The sequence below is a fragment of the Phalacrocorax carbo genome, chromosome 1, assembly GCF_963921805.1.
Source record: "Phalacrocorax carbo chromosome 1, bPhaCar2.1, whole genome shotgun sequence".
Lineage (NCBI taxonomy): Eukaryota > Metazoa > Chordata > Aves > Suliformes > Phalacrocoracidae > Phalacrocorax > Phalacrocorax carbo.
Window position 1 is genome coordinate 13,679,571 of NC_087513.1, and position 22,706 is coordinate 13,702,276.

The following is a 22,706-nucleotide window of genomic DNA, read 5'->3' on the forward strand; positions in this document are numbered from 1 at the left end:
CAGTTCGTTTCGCATGACTGGGCACCAAACAGCTGCCAGCCTTGCAAAGGGATGCATTCATTACAGCCCTGTGCACAGATCCCGTGTAAAGACACCTTGAGCTGAAGGCAGTCTTTGGCTTTGTGAGATTAAAATATTGAATTTCAAGGGCTGCACTCTCAAACCTTTTCCCTGCTATTTGTGGATTTAAAACTTGGTTATTAGGATGCATGCATCCTCTCACGCTGTCAGGCAAAAATGGTACCTGAATGGCATGGGAGCTGACGGTATTGTTTTAGGGATGGCTAACTCTCCAGATGTGGGGAATTCTTTTTCCTGTTGATTTCCTGACAAAAATTAAATCCATAAAGTGTAAAACGACAGAGGACTTAAATGCCATGCAAAATTCTGATGTTGCTACATTGAAGCTTATCTTTTGAAATATTCTGGTGTTTCATCTGAAAAGCTTTGTACCTCTACAGAAAGCAACTCTCTGAAATGCCTTTTAAAAATAATGATCTGATATTCAAATATGTCACTTTCCATGAAAGGAGCTAATGCCACAGGGTCATACCAAATAAAACATTTAGACACTCAAAGCTTGATGCTGCAACACCTGTTACATGGCTGGTGTCCCACTAGATGCAGAGGGAAGATTAAATGTGTCAGAATGATATCGCCACAGTCTGCAAGGAAAGTATAAAAGGTAACAAGAAAAGGTGACATAAATATATTAAAAGAAATATGAAGAACAGGAAAAAAAGAGAGGTCCATTGCTTGCTGAGAATGTGAAGAAGGCTGAAATATCCAGTGCTTTCTTTGTATCAGTCTTCACTGAGATGTTCAGAAGGGCTGTAAACCTACTACATCAGCTTCAACAGAGGAATTAGTATAAATCAGAATAAGGAGAAAACTGCTTAAAGCATGCTTAGATTCAAGACAACTGACCCTGCTGATGTTCGTGTACGCTCAGTAACTAAGAGAAAGTAATTTCTAGACTGTTAGTAATTACATCCTAGAATTCATGGGGGACAAGAAAGTTAGTAGCAGACTAGAGAAAGGAAAGCATGTTCCCTATTTGCAAAGTCAAATAATAGAGAAAAGTTCCTTTAACTTTCATTCTCAGAAATAATCTGTGACAAGTTATCAAAAAGTTGAAAAAATCCACCATGTAAATCGTGGAAAGCAAATGTTGTCATATCAGTCCAATTTTCATTTCTTATTTCTGAATTTTATTTTGATTTCTCTGTGGAAAAAGGGGAAGGAGAATGTATGAGGCATCTTTTCACATTTCAACACCACCTTGCATGAAGTTCACAGAAACAGGATGGGGAATTATACTTTAGGTGGAATCATGGTAATGTGGTTACTGAAAATAATCCCTCACAAAGACTGCTCTGAATGGTTTGCTCCTGAACAGTAATTACAAGTGTGGTTCTGAGGGGTCTGGGATGAAACCAGCTTGATTCGATAATTTTATTAATAGTGGGAGACCTATTGAAAAAATAATAAAATTAAATTTGCTCATGCCAAGATGTCACTAGTCATAGAGGGTTTAAAAGGTTTTTGAGGAACTGACTTAGATTTCAAAATGAAAATTTTAGACTAAAACAGTCAATCTGATAAAAGTCACTGAGGTGCACTGTGCTCGGTCTAGGGCAGAGAAATGAGTTGCACAGTGTAAAATGGAGGATAACTGTCTAGACAGTACTGCTGGGAAACTGTCTTGGAATCCAACTAACCATGACTCGCGAATCTGATGTTACAAAAAGGCAAAGGTCTTGTTCTGGGAACATTATTAAGTATTTCTCCTACATGGGAAGAATGTTATCATTTTGATCTGTTCTGCCTACTCCCCAGCTTACTAATTTCTCCAGTTTGGAGACTGCGGACAGACTTGGAAGGATCCAGAAGAGATGTATAGATAAATGTCATGTGTGATATAAAACATTTGATCTTGAAAAGAGAGTAATGAGGAACCCATATAATAGGCACTGGGTTCTTTTCGGACCTGTTTCTATGCTTACCATCACCTCTGGCCTCACCTTGGTGCATCTTCAATATGTGGGTATATCTGAGCTCCACTTAGTCACTGGATTTAAAGAAGACAGAAATAGCCCCACAATATATAAAAATCTATTCCACAATAGAAAAGAGGAGAGAGTGAGCACATTTGAATGCCTGGACAGAAAGAAAGCATACAGCGTGGTTTCCTCACATATCAGACATCAGAGAATCTACATCAGCCAGAGGAAGGAAGGGGAGGTTATAAATTTTTAACGCTAGGAAAAATAAGAATAGGACTTCATACCCTATTAGACACATGGGGAACCACTCATCAGACAAGGTTTTCTCTTTTGTATGAATTCCCCAGATATGAGTGTAAAGTCTAACTGAAACTTTTCTCAGGGTAAGAGTGTTGGCAACTTTTCTCTTCTGTGTTCTTTTTCTTATCTAATCAGAGCTGGACTTGTGCTGCAAAGGCAGTATAATTCAGTAATGCATCAGTCAGCCACAAGACACAAATGCATGGAACACAATTAACCTGCTGCTCCTGCAGCTATTCATTTTAACTCTGGTCTCACACCTTCTGATGTAAACTTCCGAGTACCTAATTTTCACAAAGTTGTTTCTCTCCCCTCCTTCAGTCAGGTAACCAAGATGCTGGCCTTTTCTAAGCTTTCCCAAGTTATTTTAACATAAGATTTCATATTAAAAGCAGGAACTATAAAATCAGCTACATGCTGCCTACAGATAAAGAAATATTTTAATCCACTGAAATTCAGAAAAGGCTACATTAATACAAGATAGTTCCTGCATATTGACCAATGAGAACAGAAGAAAGGCAAACAGCAGGGAAAAATGTGATATTAACTTAAGCTTTTTACGTATTAAACTGTATTAAAATCTCTTTCTTTCTGCTCCGGAGTGCAGAGAATTTTATCTGAAGGACTGTGCGTGCTCTGAACAGCTTTCATCAGTACTCATTTTAACGGCTATTTATCAAGGAGTGTTAAAAACACCTCCTTCATTTAATCTAATCTGGCAGTTCTCTCAAAACATGATAACAAGATCATTTTAAATACCTTCTGCAAAACATGGTCTATCCAGGCAACATGACACAAAAAAGAGCTGCCTTTAAGGCTTTTGGAAAATCTGAGTTTACTTTTATAGGATTTCTACCAGAGTTTAATTGTTTCTTGACATTTAGAAACAGGTTTTCCTGAACCGGTTGAATCTGTCTGTATTTAGCCTGACTAGTATCCTTGTAGGGATGCTACAAATCCGTCTTCTGTCTGTGTTACAGAAGTGTTAAAATTTTTGCTCTGAGTGTGTGCAGCAACTACATCCCACAAACTGCTCCAAAAATCAGGATGATGCAAACAGCTCTGCACGGCCAAACCCAGGGGACATCACTCCAGGATCCAGAGACCACCTGCACTGTTTGTCACTGTGGCCTGGAGGTCATCAGAAGTGTCTAAAATAATGTCTACTGCATGGTACAACCAAACGCATTCCTCCTAACAGAGAAAATCCACTAAGGAAGAAATTTGCACTGCAGAACTAAGGCCTTTCTGCAGAAAATAATCCTCATTTTTTCCCCCCACTGCTCAGTCTGCAGCATTATAAAGTGTGATAGCAAGGTTGAGAGGTTTTATTTGGATCAATGGTTTTTTAGTTAAGTAAAGTACTGGCATAGATTGTGTACAGGATCCTGGGAAAGTTCTTAAAATAGGCTGCAACTTCTATTGACAAGATATGATTTCCTATTGAGAAACACTGCTGTAGTGCTTTTAGTGGCATTCTTTCTGTCTCTGAACAAAAGTAGGGACTAGATAACTTCTTGACATCCCTTTCAGTTTTCTTATATGCTTGGAGTCTTGTTGACATTTCATTTTATGCACATTTATTTGGTAAATACTATATTTTAGAGTCAGGAAGGAAGGAAACTTGTGAAGGATTACACTTTTAGTTGACAGAAATACAATAGTAGCGAAGAAAACATTTAAACCAGAAAACATTTCAATGTCCAAGGCCAGCAAAGAGCTGGTTTTGTCAAGACAAGCTTGTAAGAGGAAAAGGAAGTGCCCGTCATCTTGAAATCTGTGTAGTCTCCTTAAAGCCCTCTCTAGGATGCATGCAGCATTGCTATTTTAGTGTAGTGGATATGCATGGCGAGGAAGCCGTAGGCGCAGACCAAGACAAGTCTGATCCTGCCAAGCAGATGTGCTCCTCTGGCACTGATAAATTAGTTTGCTGAACCCACTCAGCTGAGACCCCTCTAGGCTGCCTGGCACCTGGACTCGCACCTCTACCAGCACCATGGTGCAGGAAGGAGAGAAGAGCAGAATCAAAACATCCCAGCGGAGGCAAAGCTGGGAGGGAGATCGGGGTGGATGGGAGACACAGACATCAGTGTCCCATTTCGAAAATGTAGAAATAGAGGCAGAAAAATAATAATGAAGCTTACTCTGACTGGAAAGCCAGCAAGGCGATGCTTTGCAGGAATCTGTAATCAGAGCCCTGGAGCCTGCCACTCTAACTAGGCAACTCAGCCATGTCCTGTGATAATGCCAAGCAAAAACCTTCTGTGGATAAAGAGTTCAAAGCATGCTCTTGTAAGAACTCCAGCAAATCTGTGACCTGTACCACAGCCACTAACTTTTCTTTGTTTAATAGCTTGCTTCATAACAACTCTTAATTTGGTGCGAAACTTTGCTACCAAGATTTGGATATTCAAATTATGGATCTTTGTATTTGGTCTTTGAACCTCTTTTTTCTCTATGAAGACAGCAAGTTAAATGCAGCAAAGGTGTTCTCAGGCCCATACAACACTACAAGTTAAAGTGTAACACAGATAATGTTTCCAGTGATTCCAACATATCAAGCAGTTCAGAAAAACCTCTTATGTGTAGAAGACATGAAGCAAGTTACAAATGCATTACACTGATTTCGGCAGAAGATGAGCAGCATTTGATACACCACATTCAGAATCCACTCTGGAGGTTATTTAATCTGCCAGTAATATCCCTCAGTCAGACAGGAACAAATTTACCTTGACGTGTCTGTCTGTCATTCAAGTCACCTGTGATCCATTGAATATGTCTCTTTCTGAAACGCTCATTTTACTGCAATTCTGTCTGACTCAATATTCTTCTTACCTGACAGGTAGGAGATCAAATAATTGAAATCAATGGAGAAAGCACAAGGGACATGACACATGCCAGAGCAATAGAGCTAATCAAGTCTGGTGGCAGGAGAGTGCGACTGTTGTTGAAACGTGGAACAGGCCAGGTCCCAGAATATGGTGGGTTTTCATCTTTATATTTTCCTATGTGCATGAACTTATATAAATTAATTATATTGCTTTTGAGTTAAGTAGCAATTGCAGATGTTTATATATTGTAATGTCCTAGGGCACATTAAGTAGGGGCTTAAGTGCTTACCAGAGTACAGGTGGACTTATTCATATGTTCAAGTGCTTCCTTGGCTCAAGACCATACATGTGTGTACATCACAGTCATCTGGTGCCCTCCCGTCACAGGCAATGGCTTATCAGATGCGTATTAGAGGAAGCACTTTGAACTCTTTAGGGGACATCTCTGAGTGTGCTGGGAGTTGTTGATTTGCCCATAAACTGTACGTTTTTTCCTCTATTGGTATTTCTCTGCACATTTTGAATCACAGCAATCTTGTTGCCATGCAATTCAGTCATTTGGGTTTAAACTCAAAGCATTGACAAGAATGTAGTTCTTTCTTTGACAACCTCACCCATTATATTACCTCTGAAAATATACATGGATGATCAAGTAGAAGCCAGCTCTGAATAAAAAAGTAGACCTTGCTCATTGTCGTGAGGAAACAGGACCCATTATTCTCATGTTTGATTCAGAGGGACTTCTAGGACTTTTTTGAGTATTTCAAAAAGTGTGAGTCATTTAGACAATATAGAAACCTTATTTCACTATTGAAATGACAAGAAGTAAAAATAAATTATCCAAAGGTAATTCAAAGACAAAAAAGCTCTTTCATTAAATTTAAGTCAGGGCTTACTCTGACTTAAAGAATGGCGCGACAATGTCATATATTTACATAAGTTCTATCATGTGCACAGCTGGGCCTGAAATCTCACAGGAAAAGGTTTTTTTAAATGAAAATTCCTTTGACTTCCTTATGCTGAGAGGTCCAAAAGTCTATTAAACTTTTCTAATGTTACTTTTGAAGTGCCACCATCATTTCCAATTAGAATCAGAAACTGCAGTAACATATGAAAGTAATACTGAGGCTTAAATGTAGGTTCAGGACAGCCTTTGTTACCTCTGTTGGAGACTTCAGCTCCACTGAAAGTCAGCACTTCACTGGCTGTCAGTATACATGATAATCACACCATTTTCTTCTCTAAACTATAGCCAACCCTGTGGCTTGAAGCAATATTTGGGATAGTGCTTGTTGCATTTTTTCCAGTTTTCAAGAGCTTCTGAATAAGGAGAGGGCCACATCCCACTCATCTGGTGATAAAGTTAGTGATTTATACTTTTGGTGAGTAGGAACAAAGCCAAAATGGCATTCAGGGATTATAATAAATGGGTAGTAACACATTTAATGTCAATTTTAACCAGAATATAGTCCTTTCAGGGAGACCTCCAACAGAGATTAAGATCACCTCCAAAACTCTTTTGTAGGGGAAGGTGCATCAATTTTAATGAAAGAACAAACAAACATCCAGGACTGACATAGCAGTAGTAATCCTTCTCAATTAGCAGAACCATATACTGGCAGTTCTCTGGTTCCTCAGAAAACAATTTGATCTAAGGCGGGGTCAGAGGAGACTGCTATGAGCAAAGAACCTATTACAGTTCAGACCCATTCCAAATCTGACTTTCTTAAGATCCTGGTTCTGGATGGCCCTTAAACCTAAGTTTATGGGAGATCCAAAATAAATTTCTGGATTTATATAATCATAAATCTGTACCTTATTCTAGAATCATAAGAAAATATAAGTACATGTGAAAAAAATTCAGTGTAAACAGCATTGCTTTGGGAAAACAAATCCCCTGAAAGGTGTCAATGTGCACAAGCCTTCCCTTCCCTAGAAAAACTTGAGTAGAAAACATGCATAAAACACTACAAATCCAGACACAGTCTATAGTGCTAACAGAAAGAAACAAGGCGACTTCACAGGACCGTTTAAAGCCATGCTCACCATTCAGAAAGGCATTTTGAATGCTTAGCATTAGTTGTGTAAAAACACAGCTTAGTATAATATAAAAGTTGCTACAAAGAAGTGCTGTTTAATCAGACAATTTTCCTAGTTGCATCCCCAGCTTACAGCTCCGGACAGGAGGCGAACCAAGTAGCTGTGCTTGAAAGCAGTAAAAGTGTTCAGGGATTACTTTGTAATGTACACACAACCTACAGAAAGCATCACAGCAAAGGATAACATCCACATGTCTGCAGTTCCTAATATGTGCGTTACACAGGCAAAGAAATGTTAGGGCTGTATCCAGTCTGCAGGCTTAATGGAAGAGAAAAAACAAGATGCCTGTTGAAATTAACTGAAATATTAAAATCCTCCCTAGGTCATTTCCCAAAGCAATGAGAAATATTCTAAGAACAAACAGAAGGTGCACATAAAAATCAAGAGCAGCCTGCTCAGGAAGTTAAAAACAGAACTTAACAAACAGAAATTATTAAAACCAGAGGGCAAGTCTAAAGAAAGCCAGAATCTCAAGGGTAAGTCAGTCATCAGGCTGCAAAGAACATCTGTCAGAGTATTAATGACAGAGACCCCCAGAAAAGACTGTCCATTCCAAATAATGGAAAACTGAACACAGAGAAGATTGTAACAGTAAGCTTGTGGTCCTGAGGACAGTAGACAAACTAGTCAATATTTAGTAGTTCCTTCTTCTTCCCACCAGAACTGCACAGCTAGATGTAGCAAGATTAATTGGAGCTTTTTTACTGAGATAATCAGCCCCCTTTTTTTAAGCAAGTAGATGTCAGAAATATTCTCATCAGGGTCCAGCTCTGGAGACCATCAGTGGGAAACAACACTTGGCTGAGTATAAAAATGCAAGGCTGGAGGACTGAGCTGGTATCTGCATTGCAACAGTGGTGTACAGCAGAAGCCCAGGGAGAAATAAAATCAGATCAAGTGCAGCAGGGTCTTTTCCTGGTTATTCTCTCTCAGTCTCTGGCAAGCAAAATGGTCAGGGACTTCCCAAGTCAGTTGAAGTAACGCTGCGTTTAAAGATCTTTCCAACAACAGTGGCATTCAGACTCACAGCATTAAAAAGAAGAAAGCTTACCTAGAACAACCTAAACAACCAGCCAAAAACCAGCACATTATTCTCTCTCAGTCTTCAACTTTTTCATTTTCCTTGTGCAATATAATCAGTGCTTTTTAAATTCCAGAGCCATGTTTCTGTTAGTACAAAATATGGCGGTATATATTTAAGTGCAAGAAATATCAGTGTTTGAATGATGATGTGATTGACATGAGTAAAAGCAGTTTTAAGGAAAAAATCATCAATGGTAAGAAAGTGATCTGTGAAAGAAAAAAATGCACGTTGAAAGGAAGATAGCACTCAGTGAAGAAACAAAGAAGCTCCTGGGAGGATGTAAAGCTCCTGAATCAGTTATGTCAGTTTATGCTGACTGGAAATCTGTCCCTACAAGTACATCCCAGAAAATTCTGGCTGAGCTGAAGCACTATTCAAACCTAGGGGAAGAAATAAAGTGTGTTGCAAATGCATCATTTACCGCAACGCCAGCTGCTGATTTTGCTTGAAAATAAATGCCAAAGATCCCAGAGCTCTTCAGAGGGAGAAACTCCCTTGTAGCATGCATGGTACCATCAAAATATATGGGAAGGAGCATGGATATGATTAATGTTCCAAAATGGTAGCTGATTTCACAGCAGGGTGCAACAAAAGAAGCTTAGAAAACAGATGTTTTATCACCCAGCATCTCAGAACATGTTTGCTGAGGATAAGGATAGCCAGAGGAACTGTGCTTCCACTGAAGGTGAATTATCACAGCTCATCCGAACCCAAAGAATGTCAGCATCATGCTTCATAAGAAATAGTCTGCCAGCCATGTTCTCCAAAGAACCAAGTCATAGTGAGAAACTGTGCAAGAAAGACTACAAGTACTGCCGGGAACCCTGATCCCAAAACATACTTAATGCCTGGGGAGTCCGGATGGCGGGAGTGTGAGGTTTCATACACGCTACAGGACACAATAACTCACAGTCATCACTGTAGCACTGAGCACTTTTCAGCCTTGCATTAAATACAATTTAAATAAAATGTCAGACTCAGATTTTTCTTGTAATGGCTGCCTAATTCCCTGTGTATGCATCTACCTAAGAGGTTATTGACTTCAGCGGGAGCAACTGAGTGCGCAGCACTTCTAAAAATCTGTCAGCTCTGTGGGGGGACTAATTACAGATGCTCATATTTTTCAGGCCATAGCCATGGTTGTGTAAGCACCATCAGAAAGACATCTACATTGTGCAGCCAAGCATTGGAAAGAAGAGGCATCCCTAAAGGGAAAATGTGGAAAAACTGTTCACCAAATCCCAAAATAGTAACATTAAAGATTAAGTAAAACTAACAAATCGCAGCCTCTCCATATAGCTCTGCGAGAAGCAAGTTAATTCTAATGATGGATCAGCCCCAGAAAGCTACAGTCTTCTCTCAGAACAACCACTGTTTTCTCTAAATATGGAAGAAGGTCCCTAGGAAAGCCTGGGACGTTTCATTCTCAGTCCCAGCAGTCCTGGCAGCTTGCTTCTTCTGGCTTACTGCTCGTAGCATTTCCCAACTGGAGCTTTCATTACTCAAAGCTACATTAGAAGATAAGTTCCTAGAAGTACCTGAACGCAATGAGTCTTATAATCAAGTTGTAAACGGGGCATAAAGGTGGAGGACGCCGAGGCATGATTAACACTTGTAGGTGGACTCCATCCCTCCAGCAAGGCAAAACCTCCTTCCCCAGGTGCTTTCTGCCTGGCACTGCGGAGGGAGCAGAAACACTGAATTTCACCCATGAGGAACATTTTGAAGAAAGCTAATCCATTTTCCTTCCCACTTTCACACCAGGACTTCAACATCATACTTTCTATCAAGCTTGGTAGTTTTTCACTTAGTTTTACGTTGTTTAAGAGGTCCTGCAGAAAGAGTTATGTTTCAGAGACTCCAGCCCGTTCGCACTGAGATTTTGGAAAATATTTCCATTGCCCTGTCTTGGAAATATGGATCTGGCCCTAAGCGTGCTGGGTCAGGGGGTGGCAGGCACTTACACACACAGAGCCACAAGAACCAGAATCAATGAGGTTTCGTGAACAAAGAGTCTGTGCCTCAGGGCTGGTTGACACGTGATGGATGTACACAACAGTGGTTATTTCTCTTCCCCATTGTTTGACTTTGTGAAAAGACGTGTCCTGGGGTTGCACTGCACATTTTTGGAAATTCTGTTGTTTCACATGGTGCTGAATTTCATACAAAACTCATCCCATGGCTTCGTGACAGTCAGGTGATTGCACTGAACCAGAGTTTAGATTCATTTTTGGCTACTTAAGGGAAGAGTTCTGTATGTAAAATGTAAAGTTTCAGTATACACAAAAACATGCCAGTTAGCAGATAAAGGTAGATGGTATTTAGCAGTAAGTAATTTTGGAAGAGTCTCGAAGAAATTCCCAGCTTATGTGTCAGCACTACCCCAGCAACAAAACCAAAAAATGTCAAGAGTTGATACCAATACAAGGATTTTTCATACAAATAAATTGGCACAGTTCTGAAACGCATTAAAGCCTTTGCTCTTTATTTGTTATGACTCCTTCAAAAAGCACCTCAAGATGTACTCTATTTCCATAGTCCAGGTGAATCTATACCCTGAATATATATGCACAGTAGTTTCAATCATCCACTAATATTTAGATTTACAGCATGCCTATTTGTCTTGGCTTTACAGAAATGCTTCTTTCCTGTTACATATAAGCTTTTTACTCAGTTATTCTAAACTTACTAAGAATTCTCTGCTCTAACAATAATACAATATCTGTATGTCACTGGTTCTGTTAATTCTAATGATTGGTCCTAGGCTGTTCCTCCCCTTCCTTTAGGAATGGTACCTTCCAGTCTCTCCATGTGCATGAAAAGTGACAAGCATGGGTCCCCATATTTCTACTTATTGGGCCACCCTAAAGACACGGTTTGTAAACTCTGCATGTATATTATCTTTCTCTAATACTCTTTTGTTTCTCACAACTGTTAATAGATTCTTTTCCGACTTTTTCTCACATGCTAGCTCGCTTAGTAATTTCTACAGGATTCAACTTTTCTTTCATAACTGATTATCTTAGATACCAAGACAGCTATGCATTTTACAAATGTCTTTTAATATCCTAGATAACTGATTCTTCATGTTACACTGCTGCTAGTGCAAGAAACACAGCCATATATCTGCTTTTTCTCATGACAGAAATTTATCCCCTGAATATGACTTTTGAGGTAGAAAATCTTAAACTTTTGGAACCAAAGCCATAATTTTCCCCTTCCTGGTGGTACTTGGCTTTCAAGAATATTACTAATGTGAAGGTGGAAGTTAGATTATGATCTCAAACAGTATTTGTATGCAGCCTCTTAAAGAAATAACTAACATAAAACTGAAGAATTTTTGTAACATGCTGTAAGGCAATACTCGTTTTTTAAACCCAGTGGCTAGCAGAATTTACACATAGCATTTTGCACTTGATTTCAAGCTATTTTCTTCATAAATCAGATCCAACTGTGCAGGTTGTTCAGCTATATCAAATTTGTAATACAGAGTCATTGCCCAGAAATAATACCTGGAGAGCAAAGGAAAAGAAGAACTTATTTTTCCTATTTTTTATTGATTGCTGTCATCACAGAACGCGCAGAAGTGGTCAGATGCATTCAGTCTATCTGCTGTAGACTTTGCGCAATGTAGTATATTTGCTAAAATTATACAGCCAGTCTTACAGTCTTGAAGTAGAGAGACTGGAAATAGAAAGGGAGTTATACCTAAAGGTATCCTCCTAGCCTTTGAGCTTTGAGCAGCTCCTCCAGTGTGATGCCCACAGGATTCATGCTCCCAGCACCCAGGCACTAAGCTGTGCTTATGGTGTAAGTCTTGTGCAGGCAAATCTGGGTAATCTAATTGATTGTTTGCATGTGTTTCCACTTATCATTTCTTTCCAATACGTAAGAATTTTTTGAACACAGACATGTCCCTATACTTTGCTTGTGCAGAGCTGGACACATCTAGAAACCATTTGAAAATTGTACCTGTGTTGTTCAAGTGTATGTGTCACCACTGGAGACCTCCTAGCAACAAAGAAGTTTCTGCACCATGCAGAAATCTGAATTGCACCATTCCTTGCAGTCATTCTCACCTTACTTGTGCTTTGTTCTCCCTGGCACTTCAGGGAAAATAGTTTAGAGAGATGATGAGGTTAAAAAATCCAGGCTGGCTTTAGGGCCATTTTACAAGCCTCAGCTTTCAAGTGTAGGAAGTTCAGTGAACTGCCGTTCCACCACAAAAGTTAGATATTTATAACCGTAACTTTCTATGCATTATCTTTATTTTTCTTCCTATAGCATAACAGACACAGGAAATAAGTCTTTCTCCTGAGATTAGAAGAAACATAAATCCTCTAGAAATACAGTTAAAGTTAGTTTTGCACAGTCACTTAGCCACAAATGGTTCTGATTATTTATTTGGCAGAAAGTGTTAGGACAGAATTTTTTTCCCAGTAAAATATATCCAGGAAATCAAAAGCAATTTAGTTTGGACACCAAAAGCAAAATATTTGATTGGTAAAAAGACTAATATCAGGTCAAACAAAAATATGTGTGTTATACAGTGTTTCAATTTCAGGTGTTTTTAATGAAAGAGTTTTGAGGAGGAGGTTTTTCCTAAAGAGGCAGTTTTGCAATGGGGCTTTTTCCAACCAAACTGTGGATGTGTTACCATTTATTAGAGCACTGACCAAAGGTCTAAGTCAAATTTCCTAATGCAGAACAGATATATTGACCATTCTAGTGTGTCTTAGGAGAGGTCCCTACCATAACATCATAGTGCAGTCTGTTATGAGTCCATGTGTCTCCCACAGGTATTGTTCCATTTTGTATAAATACTCACTTATGGAAGATGATCAGCAGGGTTACTTGATGTTAGATACAGCACAGGAGAGATGCAGGTGCTAGATGGTGGTTTAGAAAGTACATCCAGATCAAGTGATACATGCCCGTGCTTTCTTACACCATGGGTTTGGTAGTCCTTACTAGTGACCTACTGCATTTATATTTGCAAAAATACATGAAAAACTGGGAGCTTATACTGTGTTTTTATTGTTTGAATAGAACTAGATGCTTCAGAGATCTCCAGCCAGCTGCAAACTGCATTCTTCTAGTTCTTTAACTCTTAGTATGTCTGAAGATTTTATGCTTGTCTAATAAATGGCTAAAGCATCTTGGCCTGTACATTTAAGCCAGATACTCCTACCTGTTCAGAGTAGTGATCAGATAATCCAATTCATCCAATTTTTAATGCTCATTTTATATATCTCTAGAGCTGAGGTTGGGTGTTATTCGAAACTTGAACTAACCCATATATCATTTGTCTGATGAGAGTGCAAAAATCAATAGTCATTTCAGAAAAGCGCCCTTTCCTTCTGTGACCACCTTGGTGGAACAGCAAGCATTCATTCATATTCCTGCTGCATTTCCAATACTACCTTCTTATTTCTAGCAATACCAACTTAATTTCAGGAACCTGTGGTGTGTAAAAAAAAAAAATAAAAAGGAGTAACTAAATGAATCAATATACTGGTTAATAAAATTGGTCTAAAACCACCAGCCAATCTGAATATGGGCTCCCAAAGGTTCTAGCTGTTCTATCGCTATAGGTAAAAACTATTCAAGGACAAAACTGAATATTAAAATTTGCTTTACAAACACATCTTTAGCATTTAATAAATATGTAGCAGCTGGCAGGAAAGTAGAGCATCCTTCTGTTAAATAACAGTGTATGTATATGTATATGTGGGCGTGTATAGCTATTTCTGTCTTAGAGCAAATTTCTATTTTAAGAGATATGTCAACCGTTTACATAGGTATCCCTTGATATAGAAATAGAAAACATGGTTTTGAAAGAAAGAGGGACACTTGGAAAGACTTCTTCAGTTTTGTGGCAATGTTTTTGAGCTTTCAGGGAAGCAATACCTTTTCCTTGCTTTTTAAATGCAAAAATACTGAGTCCTTTCCATAGTCCTAAACATAGCTTTGACAATTACACTCGCAGTGGCTTTGGCCAGTCCAGCTGAATTCTCTAACCCATGCTTCCTCCATCAGTGTAACAGGGATAGAAATATTTCCTTACCTCTCATGGGAGTGTTATGGGGATTAATTATTTAATGCTTGAAAAGCACTTTAAAGATTAAAATTCCTAGTCGACTACTCAGTATCCTTATTAAAGCAGAACCTCACTAATCCACACACATTATAATCCACACCAAAATTGGCAGTGTCCCCCACATCTGAGCAAAGATTTAATAATAAGGCTGTTGAGCAAGTTCTTTTATTACCAAGGCTTAAATATTACAATACAGTATTCTGGAGTAGATTTACTAATATGGTGTAAAGTGTAGATAATTACAGCTAAACTGCAGTGAATAAAACAGATGAACAAACATTACTCCTGGTTTGGTTCACATAAATTGGCAAGCAGATTTATGAGCCAAAGAAGGGAAAAGTCCCACCTGCAAATCTTTTACTAACTTTTTTTGGTGTCTTCCTGTATTCCCACCCAGCTGAGGATACTAGAAGATAAGCACCCACAATACAGGGCCTGAAAGAACACAGCCACGCCTCTGTCTCCCCAGCATCAGTTTTTCCTTTCTTCATGTAATCCAGCAAAATTGGAAAATCGAGAATTTAGTAGGATTCTCCTTGAAATTTGCTGTAGGATTAAGCCCAGTCTTCTGCTGTTACAGCGTAACATCCCCTAAAATCCATCTCCTGCAGCTCATTTCACAGTCCCTCTCATTTTCAAATTTGCGAAGGGTCCCCAGTTAATGGCAAGACTGCGTTGCTCCAACTTGTTTTTAATCAGAGTTAGCTTCCCTAGACACCTATGATGGTATCCTTCCTATATGAAGCTCCATATCAAAGGGGATAGTACGAAGGCACAAACCGTTATTTCTGTGGCCTGGCCCAATAATTCTCATCATGAAGGCTGTGCAATAATGGCTTCAATGGCCAGGCTTCAGGGCGTCTAAAACTGGTTCCACACCTCTTCAGCGCAGTCAGTTTTCTGTAAAGGTATGCATTTCCCCAAAGGAGAGCAGAGCCACTCACCTACATTTTTAAGTGAATAGTGATTTGGAGGGATCAAGCTTCATACTCTTTAGAAGCACCTGGAAACTACTGTGTGTCTGACTTGACAGGAACAAGAACATCTTCTCTTTGTACCTCCCAACAAAGACTCCATGTCTAAGAATATCAGCTGAACTTCAGATACAATGGCTTTGATCTGATTTACATGGATTTTTTTAATTGATCTGTGGTTATCCAGTTGTAGAAAGTCTGGATTTTTGCCTTGCTTTGAAGAATCCATAAACAGACATCAGCTCTTTCAGGGCCAAAAGCACAGCCACGAAAGTGTGAAAAGTTATATAAAAGTCTAAGAGGCGATCAAGCTGTATCGGAAAAGCCTTGCCAGCGGCCTGGTGCTATGATACCCAGGACTAAATTAAACTAACAGGGCCTTTTATGACTCTAGTCATTGGCATCTGAAATTTAATGAGTCTAAATGGTCACACAGAGAGTGATATTAAAAAAATGTTATTCTAACCATTACAAGGGAAGCTTTGCCCGTACAGGGACTTACAGCTGGTCCTGCCTCTGCCCTTCTTGCTCCGCAGTCCCATGGTGCAATTCCTGGCGGAGGCTTTGTGGCCCAACCACAGGGAGGTGTTAGCAGAGCTCATGGCCTCTGTCAGATTTCTTATAGCGTGTTACTTCTAGCTTGGGAAAAAACCCTCAGAAAATTAAATGCTTTTTTTTCTGATTTTGACAACATGAGGTAACTGTCACTCTCCAACCAATGCTTAACGAACATAACCATAGAGTCTGTTATATTTTGTTGAGATATAGCAACACATATGCAACCCAGAATTTTAAACACCTGGGTTTTCTAACATCTAGTTTATGTTTACTCATTAGGAGCTAAATATTACAACGTGACATTCATTTATTCATGCACTTCCATCTCATTATACAGTTTTCAGAGAAAATTGTCCCAGCATCCAAAAGATATCAGATATCACAACCACAGCCCTGACAGCAAGCGTGGTCCCAGGTCAGCTCTGCACCTTCAGTGCCCAGCTGCCTCAAGCCTGAAAAGAATTTGCTAAAGAGAGACTAAACTAATTCTGCAGCTTCTACCCTAAGCAGAACAGGAATACTTATTCATGAGCTTTGTAAATAAGGATGCATTCAAACCAAGTTATGTGTTTTGCTTAAGATCCTGCTGAGGTCTTAGTGAGAACCGCCAACACTCAACGCCTGCCAGAAACAACTTTCTAGGGGCTTTCCACATACAGTCAAAATGCTCTCAATTCCTCACTTATAAAATAAATTTTATGTATTACGTACATACTTTTAATAATGACAGCTGTTTATTGACCAGACAGGATGTGATGCCTACTGTTAATGCTCATTTTAGCTGTGATAATTAATAATTTTAATATTTAAGTTTAATTGTATAATATCCAATTCTTAAATTATTCAGTCTCTGCAGAATCTTTTTCATTAATACCACACATTCTATCAATGTTTTATTAACACCCTTTATGACTTAATGTGGCTTAATTCTATTAATAAAAACTACTTTTAAAGTCATTATCTTTTTTAATTATGATGTAACTTGCAATGTAGATTTTCCAGCTCCAGCATGGCTCTGGAGGAGAACTGCTGAGTTTTCTGCAGCTTCTACTCTGTTGCCTGACTACACAGGAAAACTAAAAACTTCTTTACTGAAGGGATGAGGTTCTTTCGTCTGAGTAGCTCTGATCTGATAGATATGTGAGATGCTCAGCACTTCAAAAAGGGTACCAAACCGCCTGAAGGACCTAGTGAATGATAATGTGCAGTTAGAGCAACATCACTCAGGATTAGCACTCAGGCTGTCCATAGACTTAACACTGACGCAGCAGTAAGGAGCTTGCTGTGGAGGATAAAAGTACCATACAGGCTGCAACTTGCACTGTATAGGCAGCAGCTTGATCATTCGTTTAAATATGTAATGGATAAGACCATTTGCTACATCTGTATCTATTGAACAGGCTACAACGGATCCTGGAATGAGTGATAAACTGTGTATTCATAATCATCTGGCCTTAAGATTCACAGCCAGAAGACTATTACTGTAAATTAGTAAATTGATTTACTAAATTAATTTACCTGTTTCAGGTCTGAAATATAACCTGTTTGTAAGTGTGGCTCTTGATTATTTGTCCCTCTCCCATTCTGTACATTAGGTATTCTTTTCCTGTGCAGAAAAATTACCTTGTTCTATTCCTGCGATATAAGAGCAGTGTTAAAATGATCTTGGTCCTGTTGTAAGGTGTGACTGATGTAGGAGAGAGTCAAATGATGCAGTACTTAGGCATTATTACAAAATCACACTGAATTGCTTATGGACGTGATTTATATTTAAGGGGTGAACAATGGCATGGTAACCAGGAGAGGGCTAAAGTTACATGCTGCATCCCAAGATCATCCAAGTCCTGGAGACAATCCACGCCACCTGCTCTCCAGGGCAGAAACCCTGAGTGTTTCTGAATTCATTAGTTATCTCCTGTATTACTCTGAAAGGTCCCAGGCCACTTATCTGTAGTGACCCATGCTTGCTAAAAAGGGCCTGATGTGGGGTGATTGGTATAGATCTCCTTGTGCAGTCACTCAGCTTTGATCCACAGCCTCCAAAAGGGCTTCCCAGAAGGAGCTCCCAAACATTGGTTGTGTACATGTTCAGTAGAAGAGCAGATATCTATTTCCAGAGGTCTTCTGAGACACCTCTTTCTCTGAGTGAGTAGGACAAGTCTATCTCAAGTGAGTAGGACAGTAAAATACTGGTGAAGTAGTGCCATAATTAAAGAACTAACTCAGGAAAAGGGGTTTACTGAGCATGGTGTAGGATGAAAAACATTGCAGAACAAGAACAAGAACTCTCCGAGTCAGATCAATCACTTCCCATGGTCCCTTAGTAGCCCTCCTTAAAGAATGCATTATATAAAAAATTTAAAAGTGCTTTCATATATAGCACTTTCTACAGATTAAAGCCAACACAAATCTTGTGTGATTTTCTTGTTTCAAGAAAACATTCAGCATTTTTCTAATGGGCTTTTAAATTTTTTCCTCACAATATGCAGTTTTGCCCTCTCTGCACCAAGTTTAAATTTTCCCTTTCTCTTCCTTCCCTTAGTTCCCCTAGCTCCAAAAACAAGCAATATAATTTCCTGAGCTTCTGCAGATTTGGTCTTCCAAGTGTAACTAATAATCTGCTCTTTCTGAACTGTGTTTCAATAATTCTCAAATTAGATCTCTGAACGTTAAAGCACTTTTTCAAACAAGCATCCATGCAGAGTACAGAAATGGTGTTGAAAGTTAATTTTGCCTGAGTTGAGATCATTTGAAGACTCATCAGATGGCCCTTGCAAGGACTCTATGAAACCTTCTGTGCTGTAAAAATATTTGGGGCATCTTCCATTTAATATCTAGGTAAAGTATACCATGCAAGATGAATATAATAAACCCAAAGGAACTAAACCGTGGCTCATCAGTAATGATTAGTAACATGAAAAGAAGTAGGGCATCAGAGTATAAACGACACCAGGAATTGAATAAAGCAGGAGTAAAGCTGTGCTTCCTGGTGTTGGAATAGGTCAATGACTGAATTTTCTGGATTTTCTGCATGTAAAAATTAAACCTTTGAAGTTTATAGAGGAGATGATAGAACTATTCCTCATCTACCTTACATTTACAGTCACATCCCTTCATTTCTTGTGGATGTCTGCAGAAGCCATGCCACCGATAGCTCCCAGTAGTAGTAGCGCCCCCCTCTTCCAATATTATACCAGTGACAAAAAAAGAAATGCACAATACCTTTGGTGGCAGAGAAACTAGACTGACATTGTTTCATACTCCGAACATCAGTCTTTCTTAATGAATCATTCTTTTCTGAAAACACTGAGCACAAAATTCAGAAGTAAAAGATGAAGGAACTCAGGTGCATGTTTGTTTTCCTGTAATCTTTCATGACTTTGTTAACTCACTCTGGTTACTGTGACCAACCATCCTCAATCTTTGCAAAAACAGATGTGCAAAGCCAAAAAAACAAATTACTAGAAAGCAGAAATATTCCACTCTTAAGCAAAGTTACATTTACAAGCTACTATAAACATTCAGAGTCACCATGACATTACTGAGTATGAGTACAGTGAGTACAACATTACTGAGTATAATGAATGTGGTTACGTTAAGATAGCAAGACATTAACGAGGTTTTCATTGCATCAGAAACAGACTTCACAACACCAAACAGATCACTTAACTGCATGTGTAGGAAAGAAGTACTTCAAAATTACTGAGTACGACCTGGATTTATTTTTGTAAATTTATATGGCATGTATGTCATTTTTGTACATAGAGTCAACATTTTGCACCCATAGCACACTGACATCATAGTTTAGAAAAAAAAGTGTAAGGGCAATGCTAACGATGCTATCCCACCTGGATGTGCCCATGGTAACCGACCAAACAAAGGACCATATCACAGCAAAAGGCGCCTAAATCCATTGATGTTTATTTCCAGAGCGACTGGTGTTGAGGGTTTTGAACACGGATAAAAGCACTAGAAGGGGAGCCAAGCAAAGTGTAATTTGTGAGAAAACATTTGCATAGCACTACTGAAAAAATTAACAAGAAGTCTAAGTTTATAGCCAGAAGTATGGGGAGCCTGTAATGTGGGGGCAGAGCCCATTACCACTCACTATCCAGAAGAGGCTGGAGGAAAGGGTCATGTATCATGTCATGTTTGCATGAGACTGACAGCTGGACAGAAGGCACCAAGGGCTTTTCTAGCCATCAAAACCTCAGCAAATCATTTATCTCAGGAGACAAAGGGTGCTGTATGTCTGGGTTGTGGAAGCTCCAGGATGAAAGATTAAAGATTCTTTAAATATTCTGAAATATCCCTCTTTAGAGAGCATTAAAGGCAAGCTGCAGGAGACCAATACAATCAGGAACATCACAGACATGTCAAGCTATAATGAGAAAGAGCCAAATGCATTCCTGGTGTAATACTGCCAACATTCGTGGCCACTCACCAGGGGACAATTTGTCCCATTTTTCATTATTAGCAGCATCTGTAAGAACTGTTTGCCATCTTCCGGCAATACATAATTTCAGAAAAAAAGTGGGGGAAAAAATAAAGCACCATATTTTTTGTTTAATCAAAAACTCTTTGATTCCCTAGGAGAATAATTCTAGGAAGATATGAAAACAGCTGCTTAGACATTTCAGGAAATGTTTCATTCAGACTACTGAAAGCATTAATATATTTTTCATTATTCACATAATTTGAAAATAAAAAAAGCATTGACATTTTATTGCACTTAAGTAATATGTTATGTCATTTTTACTATTAAATATTAAATAAATTAATATTTGTACTTTATGGTTAATTTTATCTGATGTAAAATCCCACATTCTTGATAAACTACAAAGCAATTATTTAAAATATTTTGATGTGAAAGGAGAACCTAGAAACAAATCCGATGTCTAATCTCTCTTGACCTGACATCTTCGCAGAGGAGATAAGCATAGCAAGACTAGACCTAACAGAACCTTAAAAGAGCAACCTGTAAAAAACCACAGGTATTGCAGGAAAGTAAATAAACTCATCAGTAGTCTGAGCTCTTTCCTCTGACTTAGTACCTAGGCAATGCTCAGAAAGTAAGACAGGCACACCTCTCTCCTCCATTAGCAGTTAAGCCAGGATTGTTTTGCTAGTGATTCAGATGTAAGCCATCAGCAAGCACTAGATCCAGGTAGAAGACTAGGCTTTAGTTAAGAAAGGAGCAAGAGATACATGGGAGTAGTACCCTCATTTCCACTGCATTGAATGTGTGTAAGCTAATGTAACAAAGCAAACAATTCATGTAATGGCTGTTCTACCTCAAACCAAAAAGCCTCTAGACAGAAAACTTGTGCTCCTGATGTTTTCTCCTTGTCACTCTTCCTCCAAAATGGCTGTGTTCGTCTCCTACTTGTCCTCCTACACACTCAAGTCTTGTGTCTGTGGTGTCTCTTACTCAGTTAGCAATTTACTCCTTGCCTGGGAGTTATGCGAAACAGGTCATAGGTGAGTCATTCTTACACATCCCATGGAGAAGTGCCGCCAGCCTGCATGACAGAGGCTTGTGGAAGCTAAAGCCACCCAGGAAACACCTACTAAATTATACCAAATCAAATGCCATCACAGTAACAGATTATAGTGCCTCTCCCTGCTCATTTATTTGGTCTAAATTAGTAGGTCAAGGGAGATTTTCTGGCATCCATTAGCCTTCAGTGGGATGTGTACCTTCAAAAAACAATTTCTTCCACAGTAAGGTTGGTATCTATAGTGACAAAGTCAGAAATAAATTTAAAACTACATCATCCCTAAATCTCTCCAGCAGTTTCAACCAAAAGAGATGCCTTTTGCTTCTGCTTTTAAGTTGTTTGGGTGTTAGTAGTTCATGCTCTATTAAACAAATACTGTCTTCAGTTCCTCCCAGAGGTGAAAGGAGAAAAAAGTAAAATTGTTGCTCTGTCTCTGATTTAGTATGTTTGCAAAATGTTTTGAGATATTTTGTAATAACAGACAGTAAAAGTAGATTATGTTCACACTTAACACATAGGTTTTATATAAAGCTTAAGAACTACAGAAAAAATATTTATTCATAAATATTAATAACTCTCTCCAAAATGCAGCTATAACCTCAGAATAAGCATTAAGACAAATCATTACTTTAGTTGCTCTACAGAATAAAATTGTGCGTTTTTCTCCTGTTTATATTTGTTATAGAAAAGTAATCATTTTAGTGCTGGTTGAACAAGTCCAAATGAACCCTTATGGCTTGAACACAGCTCTTTAAAAGGTTTTCCTTTTGAGCAACAAATTACATTACTGCATTTTGCTCTACTCTACCAGTTTTGAAATTTTCCCATAATGTTCAAACGTTAGAGGGAAGTTGGTTATAATACCCGCACATCAGTGGTGTCCTCACTAGCCAGTGACATATTGCAACAATGGCTTGTTGACATTAATTTCTACCAAGTCTGAGGATGACTTTCTACATAATTCCATTTCGTTTAAAAGAAAAAGCAGGTTAGATTGGGTTTTGGCTGTCTCAGATTGATAGTACTTAAACCTTATAGAAAGTCTTTTTCTCAAGTTCTTACCTGCAAGTACTATATTGCCACAGAATATGAATGATAGTTTTATTTCATGGCAGCTTTTCCCCCCAGCCACTGGAAATACAGCCTAGAGGTGCCTCCCCAGCAAGAAGGCCAGGCACAGTATTTTAAACAAACTGCAGCCAGTGGCCCACCTGGGGTTCTCCCACAGCCAAACTTCCCTTTAAGCTGCAGC

General features: G+C 38.8%; 1 protein-coding gene across 6 annotated transcripts in view; it reads left to right on the forward strand.

Moving 5' to 3' along the window:
• The window catches only part of MAGI2 (membrane associated guanylate kinase, WW and PDZ domain containing 2), a 764,477-nt gene that overhangs the window by 736,015 nt on the left and 5,756 nt on the right, over positions 1-22,706 (forward strand). For all 6 annotated transcript variants that reach the window (XM_064444109.1, XM_064444078.1, XM_064444093.1 and 3 more), the window contains one exon: positions 5,149-5,287. In XM_064444109.1, the coding sequence (XP_064300179.1) occupies positions 5,149-5,287 (139 nt within the window). The remainder of the gene's footprint in view (positions 1-5,148; positions 5,288-22,706) is intronic.